At 41.4% G+C, this 23,881-nt stretch overlaps 1 protein-coding gene across 1 annotated transcript in view; it reads right to left on the bottom strand.

Annotated features, from left to right (window-relative positions):
• Positions 1-23,881, bottom strand: part of GRIN3A (glutamate ionotropic receptor NMDA type subunit 3A) — a 73,530-nt gene that overhangs the window by 16,246 nt on the left and 33,403 nt on the right. The window contains exons 3-6 of the mRNA XM_050913469.1: positions 20,853-21,900; positions 4,292-4,437; positions 2,737-2,852; positions 242-393 (exon numbers count right to left, since the gene is read on the bottom strand). Coding sequence (XP_050769426.1) covers positions 242-393; positions 2,737-2,852; positions 4,292-4,437; positions 20,853-21,900 — 1,462 coding nt within the window. The remainder of the gene's footprint in view (positions 1-241; positions 394-2,736; positions 2,853-4,291; positions 4,438-20,852; positions 21,901-23,881) is intronic.

Genomic DNA, 23,881 nt, shown 5'->3' with positions numbered 1-23,881 from the left:
AGAAGTGCTCTCTGATGCATGCACTGCATGCCTAACTTAGCAGCACAGTCTTGCTGATGTTTTTCTTGTGCTGATCTGAACCCTGCTGGGCTTAGCATCTCTTGCTTTTGAAGCCTAATGCTTCCCTTCAGCTGCAGCCCATCTCTGTCATGTGTGTATGTCTACTGCACATTGTGAATGAGGGAAAATAATTGGCAACTTGAGCAAATCCTCATTTATGTGACCCAAGTTCATTGCTTACCTCCGTGACAGCAAAGCTTCTTTTCCCACATGGAACAACCTTGTACCATTTGTCATGCAGAACATCCATGAAACCGTGGGACTTGTACTGGCTTATCAGTTCAGAGATGTTTGAAGTGAGTGGAGAGTTGGGGGGAAGACCAATACCATATCCTAGAAGGAAAAACAGTACAATCATCTCTCTCTTACTTGTTTGCTTTTTGCTAAAGTATGTTCATTTCAGCTATCAACTACCAGCGTGGCAGATCAAGTTGGCATTCTGTTTCAGCAAGCCAGTTCAAACCTGGATGCTGGCTTACCGTGGACTGAGAATACTAAGATGAGACTTTTTGCTGTGCAAAATAAAGTAGCCTAATACAAACAGGATATACAAATTCAAAATTATCAAGGCCACAAAAGTAATATGTAAAACTGGAGGTTCAAGACTTAAGATGGAGGTACAGATAAATAAATCTGTCTTATCTCTAGAAACACAGCCTTTTGCATGCCCTTGCCATGGGTTCTTCTTTTTTACCTTGTTTTAGCAATGCAAAAAGGTCTTAATGTCAAGTAAACCATACTGTGATCCCTTTACATATTGTTAGAGCAGTGGCTGTGACTGTGGTGTCATGTGACGTTTTCTTTTCTTCCTATGTATTTTCTGATGAGGAGCTGTGTGCATGTAAATGTACATGGGAGCAGTCTGTATTGTTGTCACACAGCAATTTAAAGCCGAGGGGCTATGCTTTCCGCTCATGCAGTTCTGCTCTGGCAGTGACATGGACCTTCAGATACTAATAAATACAGTTTTTAGCCACTGTGTCATCTTTTACCACATTAAAGTGCTGGTAAAGGACTTGGTGTAAGTGAAAACGGACTCAGTAACTCTAAATATGGTCTTTCAATTTGCAGAATCTGAGTTTTGACTTTAGAAAAACAAATACAATCCATGCCTGGAAGACACAGAGTTGCATGCAGAGATGTCCTGTCAATTGCCTGCAAAGATTCCTTTCTAGTCCACTGTGGATTTTTGTTTTTCAGTTCAGAATTCAGAATTTCAGACTGTTTCCTTTAAAAAAAAAACAACAGAGGAAGAAAGAAAAAACCTCATAAATGTACAAGTGGTAAATTTGCTATCACAGTGGCTTGCTTTTCAATGATGCAGAGTGATGTGGTGATACACGTACCTACAACACAATCGTTTCCCTTGCTGCTGTTTTTTGTACATTGTGCCTATATTTCCACCTGAATATATTTGCTAACATTGAAGGAATGGTTTCAGAGAAGGCATAGGTAGGGTTCACGAATACCACATTTTCAGCATATTGAAGTGTTTCACAATTGGGTGATATGAAGTCCAGTTATGTAAAGACGTATAGTTCGGGGTTTATTTGGGGTTTTTTTGTATTGAAATTTGCTTTACTTGATTCAAAGTTGTGGAAGCTGACGGTTTACTTCAGTAGAGCTGACCTTTCTGAAATGGAAGATTTATCAGGTTGCACGCACATGGTGAAACATGCAGCTGCACACACACTAATCCTGCTACAGCCTGAATAGCTCTGCATGCATCTATCCTCCCCGATAACAAAACGAAAAGAAGAAAATGGATTGCTTTCAGGTCTCTGGTGTGAATTCAAATGGGAGACACTGATGAAGTATAGCAAAAAGGAGCGTTCCACAAAATGCCTAGCGCTGGTGACTGGCAGCTGAAATGATTAAAATGCTCAGCTTCCTCTGGCCTTCATTTAGCGTATTGACTTCCTCAATCCGGTTTGAACGTTTCTGAAGGAGGTTGTTTTAATGTGCGACGGGAGCAGCCAGATTGATTGCCCGTGGAGGGGAGGAAAGAGGGAGCTTCAATCATTTTCATTGGCCATCTATCACAAAAGTGATTCCTGAAGTCTAATAGCTGCTAATGTGCTCACCCGCGCTGGAATCAGCTTCAGACAAGCCTTGCTTCTAGGCTGCCTTCCGATCTGTCCTTGCTAATACACCAGGGCTGCAGGAGGCTACGTACCAGGGTAGGCTCCCTTCTTTAGCTTCAATTAGCTACAGATACAGTGGGAATCTTAAGCTGACCTTTAAAACGGGAACAGTATTTATCTGCTTCAGATGAGAGCAAAACTGTAGAACAGCATTTTGAACATGTTTCACTGAGTTTTGAACATGTGTAATGCAAGTGAGCCTACAAAAAGCAAGCCTCATTTCAGGAGCTACTTTATTTCATTGTGAGCAGTGAAATGGACTGTACCTCCTACTTGTTTGGAGACGGACTGTGTGAGCACTTTGAATAACTCCTATATGGAGCATGGCAACAGACGGTACAAGTGATCTGAAAGCTTAAAAACCACAAAAAAGGGCGAAACCTTTGTTCTGCTTAATCACTGAGAATTTTACCATAATATTCAAGGGGTCACAGTTTCACCTGCATAATTTCCTTGACAATACCAAATCACAATAAAGCAAGTGCAACACATGAGAAATAATAGAACAGTATGTTATAAAACTGATTATTACCTTCAATGGCAAAGGGTTTTCCCACAGTTAGAAGCTTGCAGTCAGCATCTATTGATACTTCATAATCTAAGAGGGCTTTATCCATGATAAAGGCATCGAGTTTCTCTGGATCATGCCTGTATTAGACATCAAAGTCAGAAACAGAATCACTTCACAGTCTAAGACTCAGTGATGCTCACTGAACATTTATCTGTGCAGTTCTCTGGAAGATTACTGACTGAAAACAGACACCAGGGACTGCTATTTTAAATGCAAAACTGATTTATATTTTGAAGAAGGGAATTGTGCATGAAATACAAACTTTGCGCATCTAGAGCAGGACAGCGGGCGTAGGACTTACTTTGCTCCCGTGAAATACTACTGATCTGAAAGATGGAAAATACTACAATATGTTAGACTTTGACTCAATTGAAAGGTAGCACGAAGAAAAGATCAAAAATTGCTAAAATACTAGTGCTGTCTTGGTTTCTTTGTGATGTTAAAGTTACAGTCATTAGAGCAAAAATGCAGGAGGATAACTCATACAAAGGCGCTTCTCCTCCTTTCTCCTTGAATGTGAGGTAAATTAATTTCCTTCACCCAGATCAGCTTTTCTCTATGTTCAGTTTTCATGAATACAAAGGGCTGAATTTTACTAACATAATCATTTATGAATAGCACGCGTGCATAAAATGATGATACAGAAGAACAGTTGCAGTGCCTGTTCTCATCTGCTCCAGAGACTGCACCCTCCACTCTTGTCACCTTAAAGGTCCAGGTGTTGTCCTGATGTGAAGTTACATTACTTCATTGATTTTGATGGATTGATTCCACTTTAACCCAAAGGAACTGCCACGTATCTTAATTATCATTAGGATGGGTCTGGGAAAAATACGTAAACAGGGAACAACTTCTGATGAAAAATTCTCAGGCCATCTGTTATGCAACTTCTATGTGTACAATGAATGAATAATTTCAGGCTTGTTATCACCTCTCCTGTTGCCTGGCAGAGTGAATCAATTGTGTGACCCCAGATTTTTAGGCACAAATGTCTCTAAAACACAGTGACACCATGATTCCCTAAAGCAAGAAGACTTGGTGTTCATTACTTTTTACCAGTCTAATGCTTCTTTTATTAATTTTAATGATAAATGTTTTAAGGTTTCTCTCTGAAAACCTTCTCTCCTCCCAGCATGCTGAAGATGCTGAGGAACCTCACTCACAGCTTTTACTTGGACTGTGATGTTTTTTTCTGAATGTTTCTCACTGCCTGACAAAGGGCTCCCAACCACAGAAACCTGCCAGGATTTATATGTTGCCCATGCTTGATGGCACCCTAGCAATTGGTGCGAAGCGCTGCTTCCCCTGGAAACACTTCAGCAGGTGCTATGCTAGCTTGCTCTCCAAGTGTCGCTCCCTCCAGGTGATTATGCACTTTCTTCTCTATCATCTGCCACACTCCCTTCAATGACTGTTTTGTGGGATAAGTGACACTGAAAGTGGGAAACCCATCACCATCTCACTGCGGTGCATTCTGGTCAAGGGATCACATCTGCTGTTGCATGCAGAGGCTCACTTTAGATATGCCACTCCATCCGGGGTTGCAGGGACATTGTACCGTCGCATGTACTCATGCATCTCTGGGAAGCTTTGCCTCACATAGTCTTCTGCGCTGCTTTCTCGCACAGTTCCAAACCGAAACCCTTGGGATGGGTGGTGGAGCTGAGGACATGAAATTACATATTAGCAGAGTCATTTGCCTCCTTCACATCCAGTATCTTGGTCTTATGTGTCAATAGTTTGTCAGAAATTCTCAGCATTCATAGACCTGCCTCTGATGTTTTCCTGCAGTCAGCTTTCAACATCACAGAAAAAGTCTGAAAAGACTTACCAGGTGACTGATTAGCCTGTTTGTGTACTCTCAGGATTTTCTTCAAATGTGAAAAACATTTCCTTTGAGACACCCTGAACCCCCAAATCCAGGTGTTTAGTTGGATTAGGCTTTAAACCAGTCAGTGTTTCAGGAAGTGTCATGAGAAGCCTCTAAGCTTGCTAGGATCCACTTTCTGGGGCTCCAGGTAGCCAGCAAAGGACCCAGAGTCTGGATTTGTTTTTGCAGAATGTCTTTTACTGACTCCTTAAGGATGAGATTTAGTCTTCTGCAGAAGGTCAGCACCACCATTTCATTTCTAGAAGCCTAGACACCATACCACAGACCACCGCTGTCTTTGCTGCCATTCTCCACAGAGAAACTATGGACTGAAGTGTCGTGGATACCGAAAAGTCTCCCCTGGCAGTGAGAAGGAGGAAGAACACCCCTCAGCATAGCCCAGCTTGTAAGCTTGATTACCAGGCTATACACATACAGACTATGTTTGCAGTTCTGTGTCCTTTCCTTTTCACAACTCGCTCCACCTTCTGTATTAAAGCCCTGAGTAGTTTGGATGCGTACAAGTTTCACAGATCTCTGTTTCTAAAGTACCTTGTTTGTCTTTGGAGCATTTAGTGACTCGTGGGGAAATTCTCAAATTGCGGTGGAGGTGTCAGGCTGTGTCCTCTACTATGCCAAGTACTTGAGATGGCTGAGTGTTGCCAAGACCATACTACTTGGAAAGCCTTCAGCAATGTCCCAGCCTCTAAAAGGTCAAACTTTCAGAGCACAGGAAGCCAAATAAAGCTAAGGCTGAAGTAGTCATGCTCTGTTTGCTTCCCAGGAAGCTCATGGTCTTCACAGCAGCTTGCACAGATGATCTCACCATGGCCATGCTCTGCTTTGCAAAGACCAAGCAAAGAGGCATTCTGCCGGTCCATCTGGCTCGCTGCATTATCATCTATGTAAAACAGAGTGTAGGGCAACACAAAGCAATACAAAAGACCTTTCCCACTCTTCTCTTCAATTACCCCATGGATAGAAGAGTATTCCTAGCTTTTTTAAGAACAACAGAGGTAGGATATAAATGCACAGTCATTTAGTTCAGTCTGAAATGGAACAGAAAAAAGTCTTTTGGATGGTATTTTGATGTCCTGGAAGCTATGAATATACGTATTTCTGGTAATTTTTATCTGGAAAGTGGGCAGGTGCTTTCCATATTGTGCTCTGCTGATCTGGTCCCTGTGTTGCAACCCAGGAATCAGACCTGCGGGTAAGCACAAGACTGTGGGCATGGAGGGAGTCTTGGCATGTTTTTTGAGGTGTTCTGATCTGGATGACCATGGGACAAGCAATGCAGGTTGTGCCTCCATCCAGAGCTGGCCATAGTGCATGCTGTGCCAGAAGGACTGTGGGCGCAGAGGGAAATGTTCTTGCCTGGAAGTGTGGAAGCAGCATTCAAGTGCCAGAAGACATAAATAAGAGAGAGTTGTGCTGTGACAATACATCATGGAGACTTCCAGCACAATGCTGTCAACCCAAATCTAGGTCTAGTCTCGCGGCACTGAGGATGACATTGTTAAAGAATGAGCTTGGAGTGGGCTCCATGCACTCTATGTCCCAAGAAGCTTGTCACCACAGTCAGTACTATTTTTTTAGGTTTTATTTCTTAGCAGTTTCAGTGAAGAGACCAAAAAACCCACTGAGTCTCAACACTGAACCGTATTGCCACCTTCAAAGTCAACTTCAGTGTTTGTTGTGGTATTTGTGGCCCACCTAGTCATGCCAATGGCAGTGCAACATCTGATCTGCAGATAAAGACTACTGATGCCTGACTTCACTGGAAAGTATCCCTCACTCAGACCGTCACCAATGTCTACATCTAGCTAAGTATTTAAGCCTGTACGAGAAAGGCTAGTACAAAAGAGAGACTAAACTGCACCTCCGTGCAATTTTCTGTTCCAAATGCTTTATTGAGGACTGTCCATGCTTTGCTTTGTGTTGGGCACATTGTCAAATTTCACCACAAATGATGACAACATTGGAATATGTATTAGATCAAAAGTCCATCTGGCTTAATATCCTGTCTCTAGCAACACCATATGTCTGGTGGGAAGTCTTGGAAAGTCTATGTAAGGAAGTTATGCAGTGATCTTTTGCATCCCATGCTCTACCTGCTTTTGGTAATCTATGCTTTTTCTTAAGCATAATTATGTGTCTGCAACTTTGTATTTGATGACTCTTGACTCCTCTTATGAAGGATAAATCTTAATATTGTTTTAATCCTCTATGTCTTTTGGGACTTCTATTTTCTGCTTACTGCTGCTTATCTACATGAGGAAAAGGTTTGCTTGCAGCTATATGAATAGTGGATTAACAACGCAAAATGCTGCCAAAAGCAGATAATGGACTACCTGCACTACCTTCACTGCTAATCTACTAAGACTGCTAAGGGTTACTTTCTTCAACAGAAGATAAAAACTTCAGGATGGAAACAAGGCTCATCAGTTGTCACTGCTGCCTTCTTACTTTCTGTAGTCCTCTCCTGGGAAGATTCTGTGAAAAGATGGAAACCACAAATATCTGTGTCCCGACAGGACGGGTAAATTTCATAGTCTTCCTGTGAGTCTTGCCTTATTAGCTGTCTCTGTTTTTATTTAGCTTTTCTGTTTCTCATGCTCTGTTTCTTTTGTGTTTCTTATATTTTAAGAGTCCTATAGTGAAAGAGTCTTTCTGTTTTCTTTAAACCAATTCAGAATCCTAATGCCTAGGGCTTCAGAGAAATCATGAACTCTGAAAAATCAGCATTTGAAGAATCACAATTTGAAGAATCAAGAATGGATTATAGTTTTTTTTTAAAATGGTGATTTGGGGGAGACAGTTACTTGATTTTTTATCAGTAATAGCAAATATAAAAGCTATGTTATTGAGAACAAATAGCTGTCCAAATAATAGGCATTTCTCGTACGTGCAAACTACACTTCTGTGTATACTCCACTGTGTTTTTCCATTCAAAGCTCGGTCAGTGTGAAAGGTGAATAACCATCACAAAACAGGTAATGGGCACTAGGAACTGTTGACACTTTTTGTGTCCATAGAGTACCTGGAGATTTGTTGGTGATTCAAGTACGATTAAAAAGAAATGAATGCAATAGCTGCAGATCCATATCCAGACATGAGTCTTCTTGGCACTCGGCTTAGATAACCTTACAAGGTCCCTCCAAAATCAGATACTTATGGTTGTAAGAAATCAAAAGAACAAGGTTTGGTTTGACCTAGAGAGAGGCTTGCACGGGACAGTGAAGTCCCAGCTTGACAATTCATTGAACAAGATGTAAAGATAGTTATGGGTATAGATGATATATCCCTCTTTATTTGTCTCTTTAACTGCCAGACCTCCCTTTTGAAGACCTGGGAGCAAAGGAAATCACTCGTTTTTTAAAAAGGGTCATTGCTCCTGAATACAATTGCTCCTTAGCCAGTAGGCTAACACTGTGCTCCCAAGCAGCCTCTCCCATGCAGTGCACAGGACCTAAGCGTTGCTGCCGCACGTGGGACTCGTTAGTGTTTAGCGAGTAACCAGCCCTTTGAATGCTAGCTAGCAAGGCCACCACAGCACCACAGTGAACTGCAAACTGTGCCGGCCGAGCTGCCAGGTGGGAGAAGTAGGGGAATGCCAACGGCCTGGGCAATGTAACAGTGTGTATATGAATATATCAATGGAGTAGTTAAAAGCCGATGTTTTTCAGGGGTTAAAAAGCTGTTTAGTGTTGCTGGTTAGTGGCTCTCCCAAAAGAGCTGAAGGCTCTAGCAGCTAACAATATCATTTTTGCACCTCAAATACTGGAGATCAGGGATTTCATAGTAGTAAACTGAGTTTTATACCTGAAGCACTGGTGTATACCATGAATGGCCATACTACTTCGGTGCATCCCAAATTTTTAGAACCATCTCCCCAGTCTACTGTGAGAAAGCTGTTGCACATGAAGTTGTGAGACAAATGGTGACATCCTATTTGGCTCTGGGTTAGTACGTGGGGAAAACTGAAGAGACGGTCATGAGAGCCCTCACAGCAGAGGGATATAGTGCCAGAGCAGGCTGAGCACTTGTCATCTTGAATCAGTACTCTTGACTTCACAGGTTCAGGGCTGTGGCAAGACCAGAGGATCTTGCTGCATAGGTCAGGGACAGATGGTTCAGGAAGATGACCCACCTTCTGTGAAGACAGAGCTCTTGGGAGGGAGGACTAGGAAATGCTGCTGAGAAGTGCAGGATGAAGGTGTCGCAGAAAGGCTAAAGAGCTTTGGAAGTGAGTACGCTTTCTGGAATTGGGGTACCAATGCTGTCCCTGTGACCTCTAAGGACAATATCTACTGTGGGATGCGTAGGCTGTGCCAGTATTTCCAAGAATAAGTCTCACTGTTTAATAAAACATACCATGGCTAAGAAAACAAACAAGGGATAATGTTTTCTTACACTGTGTAAGAAAACAAGGGGTAATGTGAATGCCTCCAAGTGCTGAGGAGGTGAAATGCTTGTTGGGTCACTTGAGCACTGATACAGGGAGGTCATGTAGTGTTTAAGGAAACTCAAGAGCTCTACAGAACATCCAACTTCTCTGACAGTGCCAGGAAAAGCTTTGGGACTTCTCAGAACCTTCTGTACCTCGTATAGCATTGTGCTACTAGACAAATGATGTTTGCACTGCTTACTGCCAAAGGCAAATACTGCAGCTACCAGTTCCCTTGGCTTGGCACCTTACTTCTAGATCTTGGTTTCTGTCTTCTGTTGTTAAAACATCTGCTGAGTGGGAAGTGGAGAACTTGTTTTATTTGGAAAGATGTTGAGAAGAATTGGGCATCTGCATACATCTATGGCTTGGGGTGCCAATTATGCATTAAAATACCAATGTGACAAAACTACAGGGGCAGAAACAGGAAAATACAATCCTAAATGTCAGGGATTTTGCATTACTTGGCACATTTCAGTTTATGTAATGCAGTGCCATTGCATTCAATACCATCAGCTAGTCTGAGAACACCTAGACTCAGACTTGAAAAGACTCAGGCATAGAAATATCCTATGCAAGTTGGGATTTAAAACTGAAAATGCATGAGGTGCTGCCAGCAGTTAACCTTGACATACTCCAAAGTCGGGCTGTTGGGTTTTGAAGTCTTTCTAGCAGGTTCTGGCTTATGTATGACCTTTCAGTGCTGCAAAGCTAGAAAATTTGGCTCAAAGACTTTTCCCCCCTTAGTGCCCTGTTGTTATGTCTACTATCATTTTGAGGTTTGTATCACACTTGGTTGTCGTGTATTCTTGCAGTGTGTAATTTATTATTTTATATTCAGGTGTTCTGAATATAAATACAATGAAAAGATGGTCTCAGCTCCAAAAAACAGGCAATACAATATTGCCTTCTGATCCTGTGGAGTTTGAGCTTGCTGGGAGCTGTGAAGAGACAAGGAAGGTCTAAACAGAACAACTGTTGGCAAGTGAAATTATGGCTATTTTCTATAAGCAATGAAGTGACTGAAATCTAAGAAATGCTTTCCCCAGTACTTGATCGATGGGGTGCACTAACTGCCTCACTGAATCTGATTCTGAACTATTCTGTGCACCTTGATAGCTGGCTGGAGTAAAAATGCTTCAGGAATGCAATTTCTAATTGGCATCTCAAATCATTAAAATTATTTTGTCATTCATTCAGTTAGCCTCTCCTTTCCAAAATTCAACTCCATGAATTATTCTTTGAGGGAAATGAGAAAAGGGCAACCCAGTATACAGTGGAATGCAGTGACAGTGACTGCACCCTGCAGTGACAGATGCAGAGTTAACATGGATTCAGCTTTTACCACCACCTACAACACTGCTTTTTTAATTTTAACAGGGTATAGAAAGAGGGAACATGGCTGAAAACACTCTCCTAGCTTTTACAACTTCTGAGGAAAAATTATTATGAAAAGGTTTCAGTAGCTCTGCCCCATGATAGTGCTGGTTACCTGGTATAACACCAAGTGTAGTGTTTAATGGACATCTCGCACATCAGCAGAAGGGCTGTTAGTGCCAGCATGATCTCTGCCAGGGAACTGGTGCAGAATCTTGGAAACCTGTTCAGTTTCAGTTGCTAATTGCTGGAGAGGGGTAGCATTAAGTGGTCAGCTCTGCTGTGAAGAACTGACATATAGAGATCTGCTGTTTTGCAATTAGTCTTCTGTCTCTGGCATATGAAGCAACAGCATGTTATCTTGCCTTATGTAACCAATACATTTAAGTGGTTGTCTAGCTGCTAATATATTTTTCATGACCCACTGATAAAAGAAATGCAATTGGTAGTGCTAAGCAAAGTTTCAGGGAAAAAAGAACAGAACAAATGAAATTTAAAAAACCCCAAACAATGTAGAACTCTGTTCATGGGCTTTTCCCTACTTATCTGCAAGAGTTTTTGAAAACGAACTAGTGAATATTTATGGGGTGCAGAAGGAGATGAAAGAAAATAAAATTATTCACAGTGAAGCACATGAATTTCAGATTTTAGCAGATGAAAATTCACAGCTGAACTTCTGGAAGTGGAGGCTTTGTTCAGAAACTGTCCCATGTGTTCAGGCTTGGGAAGTGGAGATGTACCCAGGGCCTCCAGGAGATGGTGTATGCAGAATACATTTGAAAGCTCACTTTCCCTTCCCTGTTGCAAAAAGTGTCAGTGGAGCTGATTCTTGGCTTGCCAGGAAAATGTCAGATTTTGTTAAAATCCTGCCACTTCGAATCCAACTCAGCCAGGTCACTGAAGTCAATAAGCAGTTTCAATCTAGAAATAAATGCACAGTTCAGTACTGACAGTTTATTCTCCTGCATTGCAACAAGAGCATACATGAAAAGAAATTGTGCCTTAGGTCTCTGTTTAAAAATATAAAGCCTCTGTACTGATGCCTCCTATGTGAGTGCTAATAATTAATTATAAGATCTGCTCTGCTCCTCTGTGTGCGGCAGAAGCTGTACAGCTAAGGGATGAGACTGGGGACTCTAGTCTGTGGTAGGTAGGTTAATTTCTGAAGATTGCCTGCTGATTGAGTTGCTGGGCAGTGTTTTAGTGCAAAAAGCTCCATAAGAACAGAACTCTAGTGAATATGAACTTAAAGGTGTGTTTATCCCTGTTTCTTAATAGCACTTAAAGTGTTTTCTGGACAGAGGGATCTTAGACCTGGGATTTATTCCGGGACAGCTGAGAACTGTAAGATAGTAATTGTAAATTATTGTAGGAAAAATGGATAGACTGAGGGAAAAAAAAGGATGTAATTCCCAACAGGCAACAGATCACTGTTTCCAGTTGTACTTCAGCAGCACAAAGCAGCCATAAAAATGCTCCACACTGAGTCACTTCATCGACCATGTTGTTCTGCTTCCTTCCTGTAAAATAGGGCTAATGCTGCTCTAAGGGAGGCAAAGTCCTTTTCAAATTAGAAGCAAGGGAAGGAGAGCTGTTTGGCTGAATACATGCTGAAACTACCACAAAGACATGGGAGATTTCTGGTTAAATAACCCCTCTTGTCGTTCCATGCCAAGTCTCAGGTCTGCGGATGAAAAGCTATCACAGCTCTCTACAAGCGACTGAGGCCTGGAGGGGGAAACCTAATATGACAGTAGCTCTAAGCGTAGGTAGCTTTCTCGCCTTCAAAACAATCATCTTTCAAATCCTTTTTCTTACAGATTTCTCCTGCTCCAGTTGTTGCTGGTTGATTAGGGCAACACAGTCAGTCCTCCTGCCCCCTGGCCATACGGCAACTGTCCCTCGGGTACCAGGGCTGAACACAATCCTCTGCAGTGACACTGTCTAAACTTGTAAGACAAGACTAGTGCTCTGTGGTTTCCAGGAACGGAACAGACAATGGTTTCGTGTTGCATATGGGTCACCAGTTACTAGGACGAAGAGGTTTCCAATTTCAGATCGTGGAACTGTCTACCAGCGCAGCCCTAATTTCTTAAATACCTTATTTGCTACTGGCTTTTGGTTCAAAAGGTAAATCAGAAGGAGTCCTTTGCTACTGACAGATCCAACGTTGGAACTAAATGTTATTTTTTTCCTTCTTGGAATCAGTTTGGAAGTGAGGCATGTGTTAAGCACGAAGTGTAAAAGAAAAATGATGGGCTTATTTGGGTGCCTTGACCTCTTGCACAGTGAAATATGGACAACAGTACTTGACTTTACCTGGTGTTCAGTCAAATCTTGGGAGGAGCTGACTGAGGACTTCCATCACTAGGAAGGTGAGCTAGGCTAGTATCCAGGTCTCTGTTTATAGATCACAATGGCTGTGACTTTTGTGAACAATAATAAATATCCTCAATGCTGCTAAAAGTCAGCTGTATGATGATCTTCCATCTGCCAGGCGATAAGATCAACCTTAAGCATCTTCACTGGCCTCTGCTCCTCTTTGCCAGTTACTTCAGTAACATCTTCTCCTCATATTTCTCTGTTTGCATTATTTCTTGCAAGGGTCTGAGCCCATCTATGATGCAGTTGCTCTTTCTGGTGGTGGGCTCACTTTTCTTTTTTTTAAAACAACATGACATATAGGTATACTGCAGCTTGAAGAGTAAGAAACTGACATGAATACAGCTGGGAAAATGCTAAAACACGTTAATTCCTTCTGGTGCTGAAAGAACAACCTTCAAGACCTGCACCACATGGAATGAAGACAGCAGGACTTCCTCCCTTCCACCCCTACCCCTACATTCTTTGGATCAAACAATTAGCATGGTGAGGTAAAGAGTGGCCAAGACAGTAGGTGACAGTACAAGGCATTCTATGTAGGTGAAGACCGGGAGGAGTAGGGGTTAATATGCAAAGACACCAAAAGATAATTGTTGGAAAGAAGGCATAAAAAAGCAGGTCTCGATGGGAAAGGAAACTTGGAGAACACTGCAGTGCACTGTCTGATAAACTGGATATCAGAATGATAAAAATCCAAACTAGACAAGATTCTGAGCCTCCAAAGCCGTAACTTTACAAGAAAGCTTTAACGAGGTGACGGGGAAGCTAAACAAGTCAAGTGTTCACCACCATAAATTGCATGGGGAAGCTAAAGAAGCCAAGATTCCACCTCCATAAATTGCAGGTGTCTTTCATTCCTGTGTGAGATTGCTCTGCAACGCCTGTTCTTTATTCTGACTGGAGTTTGATACTTAATTTCTCCTTTGTCTGAGATTTTTTCACTTTGGTCTCTGTGATGCTTAAAGTCCTCTTGAGTTCAAATCCTTCACTGACTCATTAATACTCAGAAAAGCACCATGTATTAATTAGCAGGCTGTGATGCTGTGAGTCATGACCTTCCTGTGTCCAATGACTTCCTGCACAGAAACATATGCTCTATAGATTCTGCAGCCAATTTCTTTTAACTGTAAAAAGAAAAAAATCTTGCAGTCCTGTACAGATACTAAACTCCATGGGAGCAATAAGATTTCTGTTAACTCCACTGAGTTTGCTGCTTGGTTTTTTGCTATACAATTTAATGCATTTAATGCATATTTAAATACATGCTATTTCATTATGTATTTAATGCATAGCAGTGCAAGTGGCACTCCTTATAATGATTCATCTTAGGTTGCTGCAGTGAAAGACCATGGCAGTCTTTAAGAGCATTTTCTTTGGTGTAATTCTTACAAGACTTCCTTTTTTCAGGAAGAAAATTTATCAATAAATACACAACAGTTATGGCCTCACTCTAAAGCTTGCTGAACTTGAGGGAAAATATCATTAAATGCAGGGGTATTTGAATCATGCCTCTAATGATGAAAAAGGCCTATAAAGTGGCTGGACCTTTCCTTTTCTATGGTTTGGTATTGCTAAAGCTCATCTGCAGTTACTTGCCAGTTGGTATTTCTGAACTGTTTTAATACATGTAACAGGGAGTTTTTAACTGACATAATAATGGCCATAAGGCCTCTAAATTAACTGAGATTTTCATAAATCAGAAATGAGAGCTTGCACCCTCACATTTTATATTTTAAATCTAGAAGCAAAAATGTGGGTGATTGTACATATTGAATTCCTGAGTAACAAAGTCTCACAAATATCTTGTCTGGATTACTCAAAGTGCTTACTTTTGCAATAAAAAGATGGACAGCTTGTAAGAGCAAATGTTCGGACAATGGACTGGAAGAGAAGCAGAGATTTCTGAGGACTAATCCTGAAGCACACCAAGGCTGTTGAAAGGACTTGCTGGATGGGGCTTGCCAGAGTGATTGCAGGTGTCTGCAGTGTATTCCTTGGGGTATCTCTGTTTTTTGTGAGACATCAGTGCTGGCCATGCTAGTACACCATCATGCATGATGGAGAGAAGTAGGCACTTCCAGGGAATGGGACGGTTTGGGTGATCTCGTCCTGAAGTAAGTGTCTTCAACAGCAGCCCAACGTGCCTACCTCTCTCAACTAACTGTAAAAGCGTATTAGACTGAGTAAATCATACGTAATGTCTCCACTGCAGACATGTAAAGTTAGGTGAGATAATACAATGAAATTGCTGATGGTGGGATTCACAGGTGTAACCCTTTTTGTTAAATGCATCTCAATAGGTTCGATATTTTCTGTCAAAATACAATGTGGAAAGGAACTTTGTGATTGTCAAAGGGTGTTTTGAAGGTAAAGTGATCCAGAGGAGTAAAAATATAACCACAGTAAATTAACACGCATAGCTACTCAAGTGATTCCTAAAGATGGCAAAGAAAAGCTGACAGCTGCCACAGAAGTGACAATGGTCAGATAGCACCTGAAAAGCTCATTATATCGTTGAAAGAGTGACGCTTTTAGCAGAAAGAAAGGCCAGGCATTGGACCACCTTATGGAAAACCTGTCCAGCTCCTCAGCTTCTGCTGTTGTATGCTTTCTTGTTGGCATGTTTGAAATGTTTCTTCTGTCCTCTGGGCTTCCACAATTATTTTGCCTCAGATAATGTGAACTACTTAACACGCTCCTGACTTTATGGTGCATCTCCAACATGTGCTCTTGCATTAGAAGCCTGAAAGGAAAGTCCCTGCTTCAAGTTCCCTTGCCACTAAAAAGCCCCACTCCTTGGGGAGATCCTGTAATACAAGACCTTATTTTTGGATTTAATAATGAAGAGTTTTACTGGATCCAGGCCTTAGTTGCAGGCTCGCTGGGCAAAGGAAGGCACTGACACTGCTATGTACTTACAGATAATTTCTTCTTTTCCCTGTCTGTGGCACTGAGACCTAGATTACTCACATGCAGATAGTACTGCTTTATGGAAACCATACTGGAAACTGAAACATAAAATATCTGGACATGTCACAAGACTGGCTGAAAGAGACAACAGCCATAAAGATACATGCTTCTGAAGCAGAATGGTAACAAATTCTCTTTTTTGTACCCAGAGCCCCTCGCTTATCAACGTGCCCCTTTTCTGCTCAGTCTGTGCCTAGGAGGCTGTATTGGGTCTAGCTGAGATGGAGTTAATTTTCCCCACAGCAGCCCTCGTAGTGCTGTGCTCTGTATTGGTAGCTAGAACGGTGTTGATAACACACCAGGGTTTTGGCTACTGCTGAGCAGTGCTCCCACAGCATCAAGGCTGTCTCTCCAACATTCCCCCCCCCCCCCAGTCAGCTGGGGGTGGGCAAGATCTTGGGAGGGGACAGATCCAGGACAGCTGACCCAAACTGACCAAAGGGATATTCCATACCATATGACGTCTGCTCAGTACAAAAGCTAGGGGGAGGAGGAGGAAGTGGGGGGCATTCGTTTGTTTACGTTTGTCTTCTGGAGCAACCACTACGCGTCCTGAAACCCTGCTTCCTGGGAAGTGGCCGAACATCGCCTGCTGATGGGAAGTAGAGAATAAAATCTTTTGTTTTCCTTTGCTTTCGTGCACGGCCTTTGCTTCTGCTTTATTAAACTGCCCTTATCTCGACCTGCAAGCCTTTCGTTCTATTTTCTCCCCCTGTCCAGTTGAGGAGGGGGAGTGATAGAGCAGCTTTGGTGGGCACCTGGCATCCGGCCAGGGTCAACCCACTACAGAGGCTGCATTCTCAGCTTGCTGCTGTAGATCTGTAATGAAATCACCTCCTGTCAATCAGGAGAAAGACAGTGGCCAGCTGTCCTAGACTTATCTGTTCCCATCTGCATACCTACGTGCTCCTCTAGCACCAGCTCTGTTTTAAGGAGTTACCTATTGCAACCTAGTCTTGCCACTGTGAAAATGTGCATTGGCACTAGCAAAGGATAAAAACTTTGGGTGGTGGCTTTTTCAACTGTAGCTAAGTATAATGTCATCACCAAGGGGCTAAGGAGCTATACAAAAACCAAGGTGATAAGCAGGTTTGGGAGATGTCAGGAATAAAGCCAGCTGTCTCCACGTCATTACAGGTAGGTAGGACAAATGATCAGACCAGCCCAAAGGCAGGCTGCTGGTTTGCATGCCTGTAGGCTGAATAACTGACCCTGTAAAGAAGTCAATACATACAACAGCGTATCTGGTCTGCCAAGCACTCTGACAAAGAAGAATGTTGCAATTTTTTGTGCATCTGAAGATGTGACATTAGGAGAAAAACTGAAATAAGCCTCTGCGATTCAGATAAGAGAAGGGACAAAAGCAGTATAAAATGATCCAAAAACAATGTTGTTCCTCTGTCTCTATCTCCTCTATCTGCAAACAAGCTTGTAAACTTCTTTGCCATGTACTGTAAAGAGCTTCCTAAGAGGGAATCAGGACACTGCTGCAACTTTCATTCAGGTAACCGCCACGTTTATCCTGTAGCTATCCTCTCGTGTTCAAAGAGCAGACTGAACATGCTCAGGTGAGTTTCTTCCCCAAAAGCTGTGTTTGCCAGTTTCCACTGGCAAGAGGTGATGGTCTAAAATGTGTAAGATTAGAAAATGGGGGGAGAGGGGACAGCTGTGGCCCAAAATTGCCCATTCTCTTACAAGAGTAAGATTTTAAGGTGGCAGGACATTCCTTTAATATTTCTGCAGCTTACTGGCTATGTTGTAGCTCCTACCGTAAAAAGCCACCTGAAATGTGACCTAGTAAAGGGAGTAGCCAGCTTTGATGGATACTCCAGACGTTTGGCTTTAGTGACCCACCCTTGTTAAGACTCTTACACAGAAAATACATACCAAGTTCCCCAAATTCAAGACGTATTCCAGGAACTTAATTCTCCTGCCTCCCGCTGCTTGCATTCTGCTCTTGTTTGTCTTGCCTTACTGGCTGCTCCTCCTTTCAACAGTGTGATGATATTTCTATATTCCCTTACTTCTACTTCTATATCACTAGTGCATTTAAAGGTCCAACTGAGATATCTCTAATTCTGTATTCCACTGTACCTTGTGATTAGTGGTTGTACTGCAACTCATTTTCTTTTGATTTCTGATGAAAATGTTGTACCTTTGAGACTTCAGCAACATGGGAGGACCCTGTTTCCTTTGCTGAGCTGCAACAAGCAGCTGCTAAAACACTGTAGTGATTGGTCAATTAAACATCACTGTTGTAACATGAATTTTTGTAGAAAGGCAGATGCTATTTATTCAGGCAATATCTAACCTTGTCTTTTTTTATTAAGAAGAGAGAGCACAGATATTCCCGGCAATGCTGACTTTAGATAACAGGTTTCTAATCTTGAAAAAAACCTTTTAATTTTTCCCAACTTGCCTTCCTTCCTGTCTGTTTGCAATCTCAGATGAGATTTGCTGTTTGTGGCTGACAGCCTGAAGAAATTATGTCTTACATCACCTCAAGAAGATTGCTTCTCTACTTTGGGCTTTGTTTTTTAAATACATTTCAAAAGCACAGTACAAGGGCATATGTGTCCTGAGAGCAGCAGGAGAATGTTTAAAAGTATATTAAAATGAAAAAGATTATTTCTGCATCCTGCTGCCTTCTTTTTGAAATGAGTCTCCACCACTGAAAAGAAAGAGGTAAGGAGATCTGGAAAAAAACCCATAACATCTTTAAATCACGTAAAAAAATGCTTTAAGTGACTAACTAAAAAATGGTGCATATACCTCTGCAACTGTTGTGCCCAAAACATTTCCTAAACCTAAGCTTTAAGTCTTAGAGAGAACTTTGAATAGGCATATTCAGTCATTCTCACACTCAGGCTTTGTGTGAGAAAAGGTTAAACTAGTACATTTTCTATTATAACTACTCTTACAGACGAAGACTTTGGAGGCAAATGCATGAATGAAATATGTGAAACTATTTTATAGTTCGTATAATGGCAGGCAATCCTCCTCCACAAAATCTACTTTGTCTTATTCCCACATTGGAAACTAGTAACTACTCAGAAGCTTAGATCTAGTCCACGAAGCAGAGAAGTGCCTGTCTAGGAAAGGCCAGTAATGCCACTGATTTAATGGGATCACTGAGGTTACCAACCATGAGTCATCGGTGTTTCTGTTCAGGACTAAGACCTGTGTTTGCAGCACCTGATACGCTTTAATACTCTGTGCTCAATTTTGTAACTCAACAGCCAAGCTTTACAGTGCAGCTTTAGAATAATTTCATCTTCTTGCAATTGCAGAAATTTCCCAATACCTGTCTTAGAAACTCCATGTGTGGTCACAATAATGATGCAGAAAAATAGGATGTAATCTGATGCGATTTGATTTGATGGATTAGGTGATAGCCATGCAAAGAGTAGAGGACAAACCTCATTTTCAAGCCAATATTATGGCTCACACAACAATGACTGTAACAGAGATATGCCTGGAGCTGTGGAAATTCAGCCGAAAGCTCTCATTTGCTTATTCAGAATGCTTTGAATAAAACAAATACATGATTCCTGGACTTTTGCATCTTAAATTGATGAAGTTATTGATGTAGTATTTATGATATTTTTTCTGGGAGGGGAAGGGCAGATTATTAGTAGCAATTTGCTTTAAGCCATAAATCAATTTTAGAGTGCCTCAGGCCAACCATAAAAAGTATGGTTCTTTGTTTAAAATATTTTTGGTAGAAACAATCTAGGTAACATTGGAGGAAGTGAGTCAGAACTCACAAAGTCAAAACTGTATGGTCATTAGTCTGAATGCAAGGTTTTACTAACATAACAAATGGAGCTTGGCCTTTGCTGTCTGGAGGGACATATGTAACCTTTATTTACACAATTCCAAAGCAAAATAAATGTTTGGTTCTTTAGTTCTGAAAATTACTTTTTCCAGTGGCACAATGTTGTATCAATTCAGTCACCTGAGACAAATTAATGGTGGATAGTTTCAAAGCTATGTACCAGCAGTTAGGTTATGAGTATAAAACCGTGGACAATACAATCACACGTTCACTGGAGAAGGTGCCAAACAAACAAGGGAAATTTGCTCTTGCCACCCTGTCCCCTAGAGTAACTGTCAGGTGAAGAGGATGCCTGCTCTTGTGTTACCTGCAGCCATGTATTCTCTCTACAAACCATTCTGCATGCATGTTTTCATGATCATTACTTACTGGCAAATAAAATCAGAATAGTCTTATAAAATGACTGGACTTAAATTCCAACTGAAGATCCCTTCATCCCCCCCTTAGGAGTCGGGGAGAGAGTGGGTGGAGGCAGTCCTGCTTCTGCATTTTTCCTTGCCTTACCAAAAAGTACTATGAATGAGCTATTTGCAGATGGGCTGTCTACAACATAATTCATCTCCTCCCATGACAGTTCCCCAGCAGAAACAACATTGCAAATCAAATGTCTGAGTACTTGTAAAGTGAATTCCACTGTTTTGATGCAGAAGGTAGGATTTTTCAAAAGATTTCAGTTCTGCTCCATTTGATTTAGCATTCATGGGGAATTTTGCCAGCAACACCTTTGTAAGCACCAGTATGGCCTGTGAAATACTTGCAAAATCCTACCTAGAACATCACTGGTTTTGTCTTCGTGCTGTGTGGTTGTTTTGTTTGAGTAGATCTCAAGATGACCCGAATTGTCCAACTGATCAAAACAACTACAGCCAAAGGGACACAGAACTGAAATCAAACCCTTAATCTGCATGTGGAAGCCACTTTTCTTCTCTGCAGTGGGCAATGCCAAAATCCTTCACCTTCCTCCTCACCTTCAATCTTGGAAATCTCCCCCCTACACTTCTATGGATGTTTAAAGATCCTCTCACTGAACTTTCCTACTGAAGTGCCGTCAGGTGGTTGCTAACTGTAGCGCAACTGCTGTTTTGCACACAGATTGCTTTCTGATTTTATTAGAAAACATAAATTATGCAGCAGTGAATTTTGACTGGGAAGAAGAAAAGGCTGAGTTAATAACAACAGACATGCTTTACCTTTGGGTCATGTATTCCAGAAAGCTCTTCATAGATCTTCTCTCCTACCATGACAGCAGCTAGGTTGGCTGTGTACGTGGACAAACAAAACAGACAGAAAATAGCCCAGAGATTCATTAAAAACCTTCCAGTCCAGCACTTGGGGGGTTTGATGGCAGCTGTTCTTCCAAACAAGATCGCATAGCAGACGTTCAGGGCAGAGGAGAAAGAGAAGACTTTGTTCCTATTCCTTCCCTTGGGGGTCATCCCAAAAGGACTTTTCCACTCATATAAGGTGAGGAATATAGCTGTGATATGCAGAGCAACAAATATCCCCAGCCACATAGTCCAGTGAAGTGGCCACATAAAGGCTCCAATAGGAGCTGCTGTGTCTCTGGTCCTCACCAAGATGCCCAAGCTGGTTGAAAAGAAAGGGCTGGTGAAATCAATCACTTGGCTGCGGGCAGTGTTAATGCTAAATGATGTCACTGCCATGTGAGCTGTGCCAGCAAGAAGGTCTCCCACTAGCCCTGTCCAGTGGCCATTCTTCCAGGCTCCATATTTTCCATCACCAACAATATACAAGTCAAAATCAAAATTCATATCCTCAGCTAGCTTCTCCAGCAGGTCAATGCAGTAGCCATAGCAGCACTTCTTCAGCTCAATGGGAACGGTGTCATTCCCTCCTTGAAGGGTTTCAAACAGATTATCCAGCATGGCTGAATCATTGGTCAAAGGATCCAGGCACAGCTGCCCTGCTGGGCAAAGACCTTCATCATCTACATCTCTTGTAAAGACAAATGGATGCTCAATGAGAGTTACCACTCTCAGGTGCAGCCGGGTGGGGTGTTGCATGTGATTTTTATGTCTCTGGGCCTGTTCTGGCCATATCCCATAGTCCATGATTATCTTTCCCTCTTGCCAGCTTCCCAGACGAGTCCACATTGGGTTCCCGACAGGGTCATGCTGCAGATTCCAGATGAAGAAGTTGTTTTCTGAGCTGACAATGGAGGAACCTTTCACCTTAATGTGGCCACTGAGACCGTCAAAAGTTGTGTTGGCTAAAAACCTGTTAGAGGGAGAAAGCAGAGTATCAGAAGCAGACAAGTGAAGTCATCATGCTAAAGCATATGCAGACCCCATGAATTTATGTTTAAGAGAATAGATTGGGGATGTGTTGAACACCTGGATCATTAATAGCTTTCCTATGGCACGATGAACAAGCCACTTAATTTATGACTAAAGTACTTGGGAATGCTTGCCTACATATCTTATCTATGTAAATGAAAACTCTTCAGGAGAGATATTCTTTTTACTTACTAGAAAAAATGAGTGAGAGAACACCAATTTTTTCAGTTACCTTTGCCTCATAAATTAATGAAACATAGGTTAGTTCTAAGCTGAACTCACCAGATCTATAGTCAGTTTCCTAGATAAAAATATGTATGAAAATGGAAGAGTGGAAATTATGTATGAAATGTCCTTCCAAGAAAAATCCTATAATCTCAGTAAGATCTAGCTTACATAAGAGAGGCTACTGAAGTGCTGTCAACAGCTTTCAAGCACTCTGAAGTGAACCAATCTGGATTCGAAAATGCAAATTTGGCATTGGTAAATCACTGTTAGCCACTTCAGAATGAAGAAAGGGACTCAGTGAAAGATAGTTGTCCTAGGACAGTCAGTTTTAATACTTACAAAAAAAAAAAAAAAGTTGTTTCTTAAAATATGTTCAAAAGTAATGTTCTTAAAAGTACAATTTTGACATCGTAGCAGATCGCATGAAGTGTGCCAGTTTTGCACTGCACATTTTGCTATGGGCTTTTACTATTCCAGATATTCACAATAAAGTTAAGTATTTCCTTTGTATTGGGTGGCAATGTTTGCTAGTAGTTGTCCTCCCTGTATGTTGAATTCAGCTTCTGGTAAGTCATTATCAAACAGGCTAAAATGACATGGATAAAGGAACAGGAAACTGAGCAGGAACTAAGTGTTATAAGGAGAAAATCCTTTTTAGTGTAAACATTATGACCAGCTGAACTGCATTCTGTTAATAAGAAAGGTGCTACGCATTTTGCAGGGGCTGTATAAGTCTTAGTACAGTGATTCCACTAAAAAAAATGAGTTAAATTGCTGCAAATATGGTGTAAGGTAAGTCAGGCACATATTTTTCAGTAAGAGGCATTCAGAAGACAGACTTATTTAGCTGTCATGGTAGAATATAACACCTCACATTAGTTCTGGGAATTGGATTAAAGCAAGTATTGAAAGAAGTATAAAGGCTATAGCTGTCCTTCCAGCCTCAATAAGCAAGACATAAACTTTAAGCAGTGTTAATTGTTTATCAATAGTTAGAGCGGATAAAAAATAACCTTAAATTGATTTGAAAAGGATAAATCCACAGCAAGTGTGTGTGTGTATGCATACTTCTGCCCATCTCTACCCTTTGTTTGATGACTATTGATGATTTTTGATGGAGTTTCAGCAGTTAAAACTCTGGACTGTGTAGGTCTCAAGACTGTATCAGTTTTTGTCCTCAGCAAAGGGTAAATTTACAAAACTAAATAATATAATTCTGAATGTTGTTGTGTGTGTGACAGCCTTCTCTGAGATGACTTCAAAATTCTTCTTATGCAGTCTATTTTGGGTAGGTTGAGTTTGGAGAAAGATGATACAGCCAATACTGTCAAAAGCAATTGATCTGTACTTGTGTTAACTTGGGCCTGAAAATTATGCCTAAAACCGCACATAGGTGTTTATAAATGGGACAGATGCATAAATGTGGTTCTCATTTTTAAAATCCTTTACCACTTAGTCTAGTGTTAGCTAAATGATATCGTAACTTCATTAATCAGTGGTGGCTGCCAATGTTTGACTAGTCCTTTCCTCCTACCCTGTGTTCCATATTTGATGGTGTACTTGCATGTTTGGGTATGTAAACACTATCAAGACAAAGTTTATAGAGGAAGGCAATCTTAAGCACTAAAGAAATGTTTATGTGCCCATAAACTTATCTGGTTTTTATCTCTCCTCCTCAGTCATTGTAAAAAATT

This window comes from Gymnogyps californianus, chromosome Z (assembly GCF_018139145.2).
Source record: "Gymnogyps californianus isolate 813 chromosome Z, ASM1813914v2, whole genome shotgun sequence".
Classification (NCBI taxonomy): Eukaryota; Metazoa; Chordata; class Aves; order Accipitriformes; family Cathartidae; genus Gymnogyps; species Gymnogyps californianus.
The sequence above is the reverse complement of the archived record's forward strand: the minus strand, read 5'-3'. Positions and strand labels throughout refer to the sequence as shown.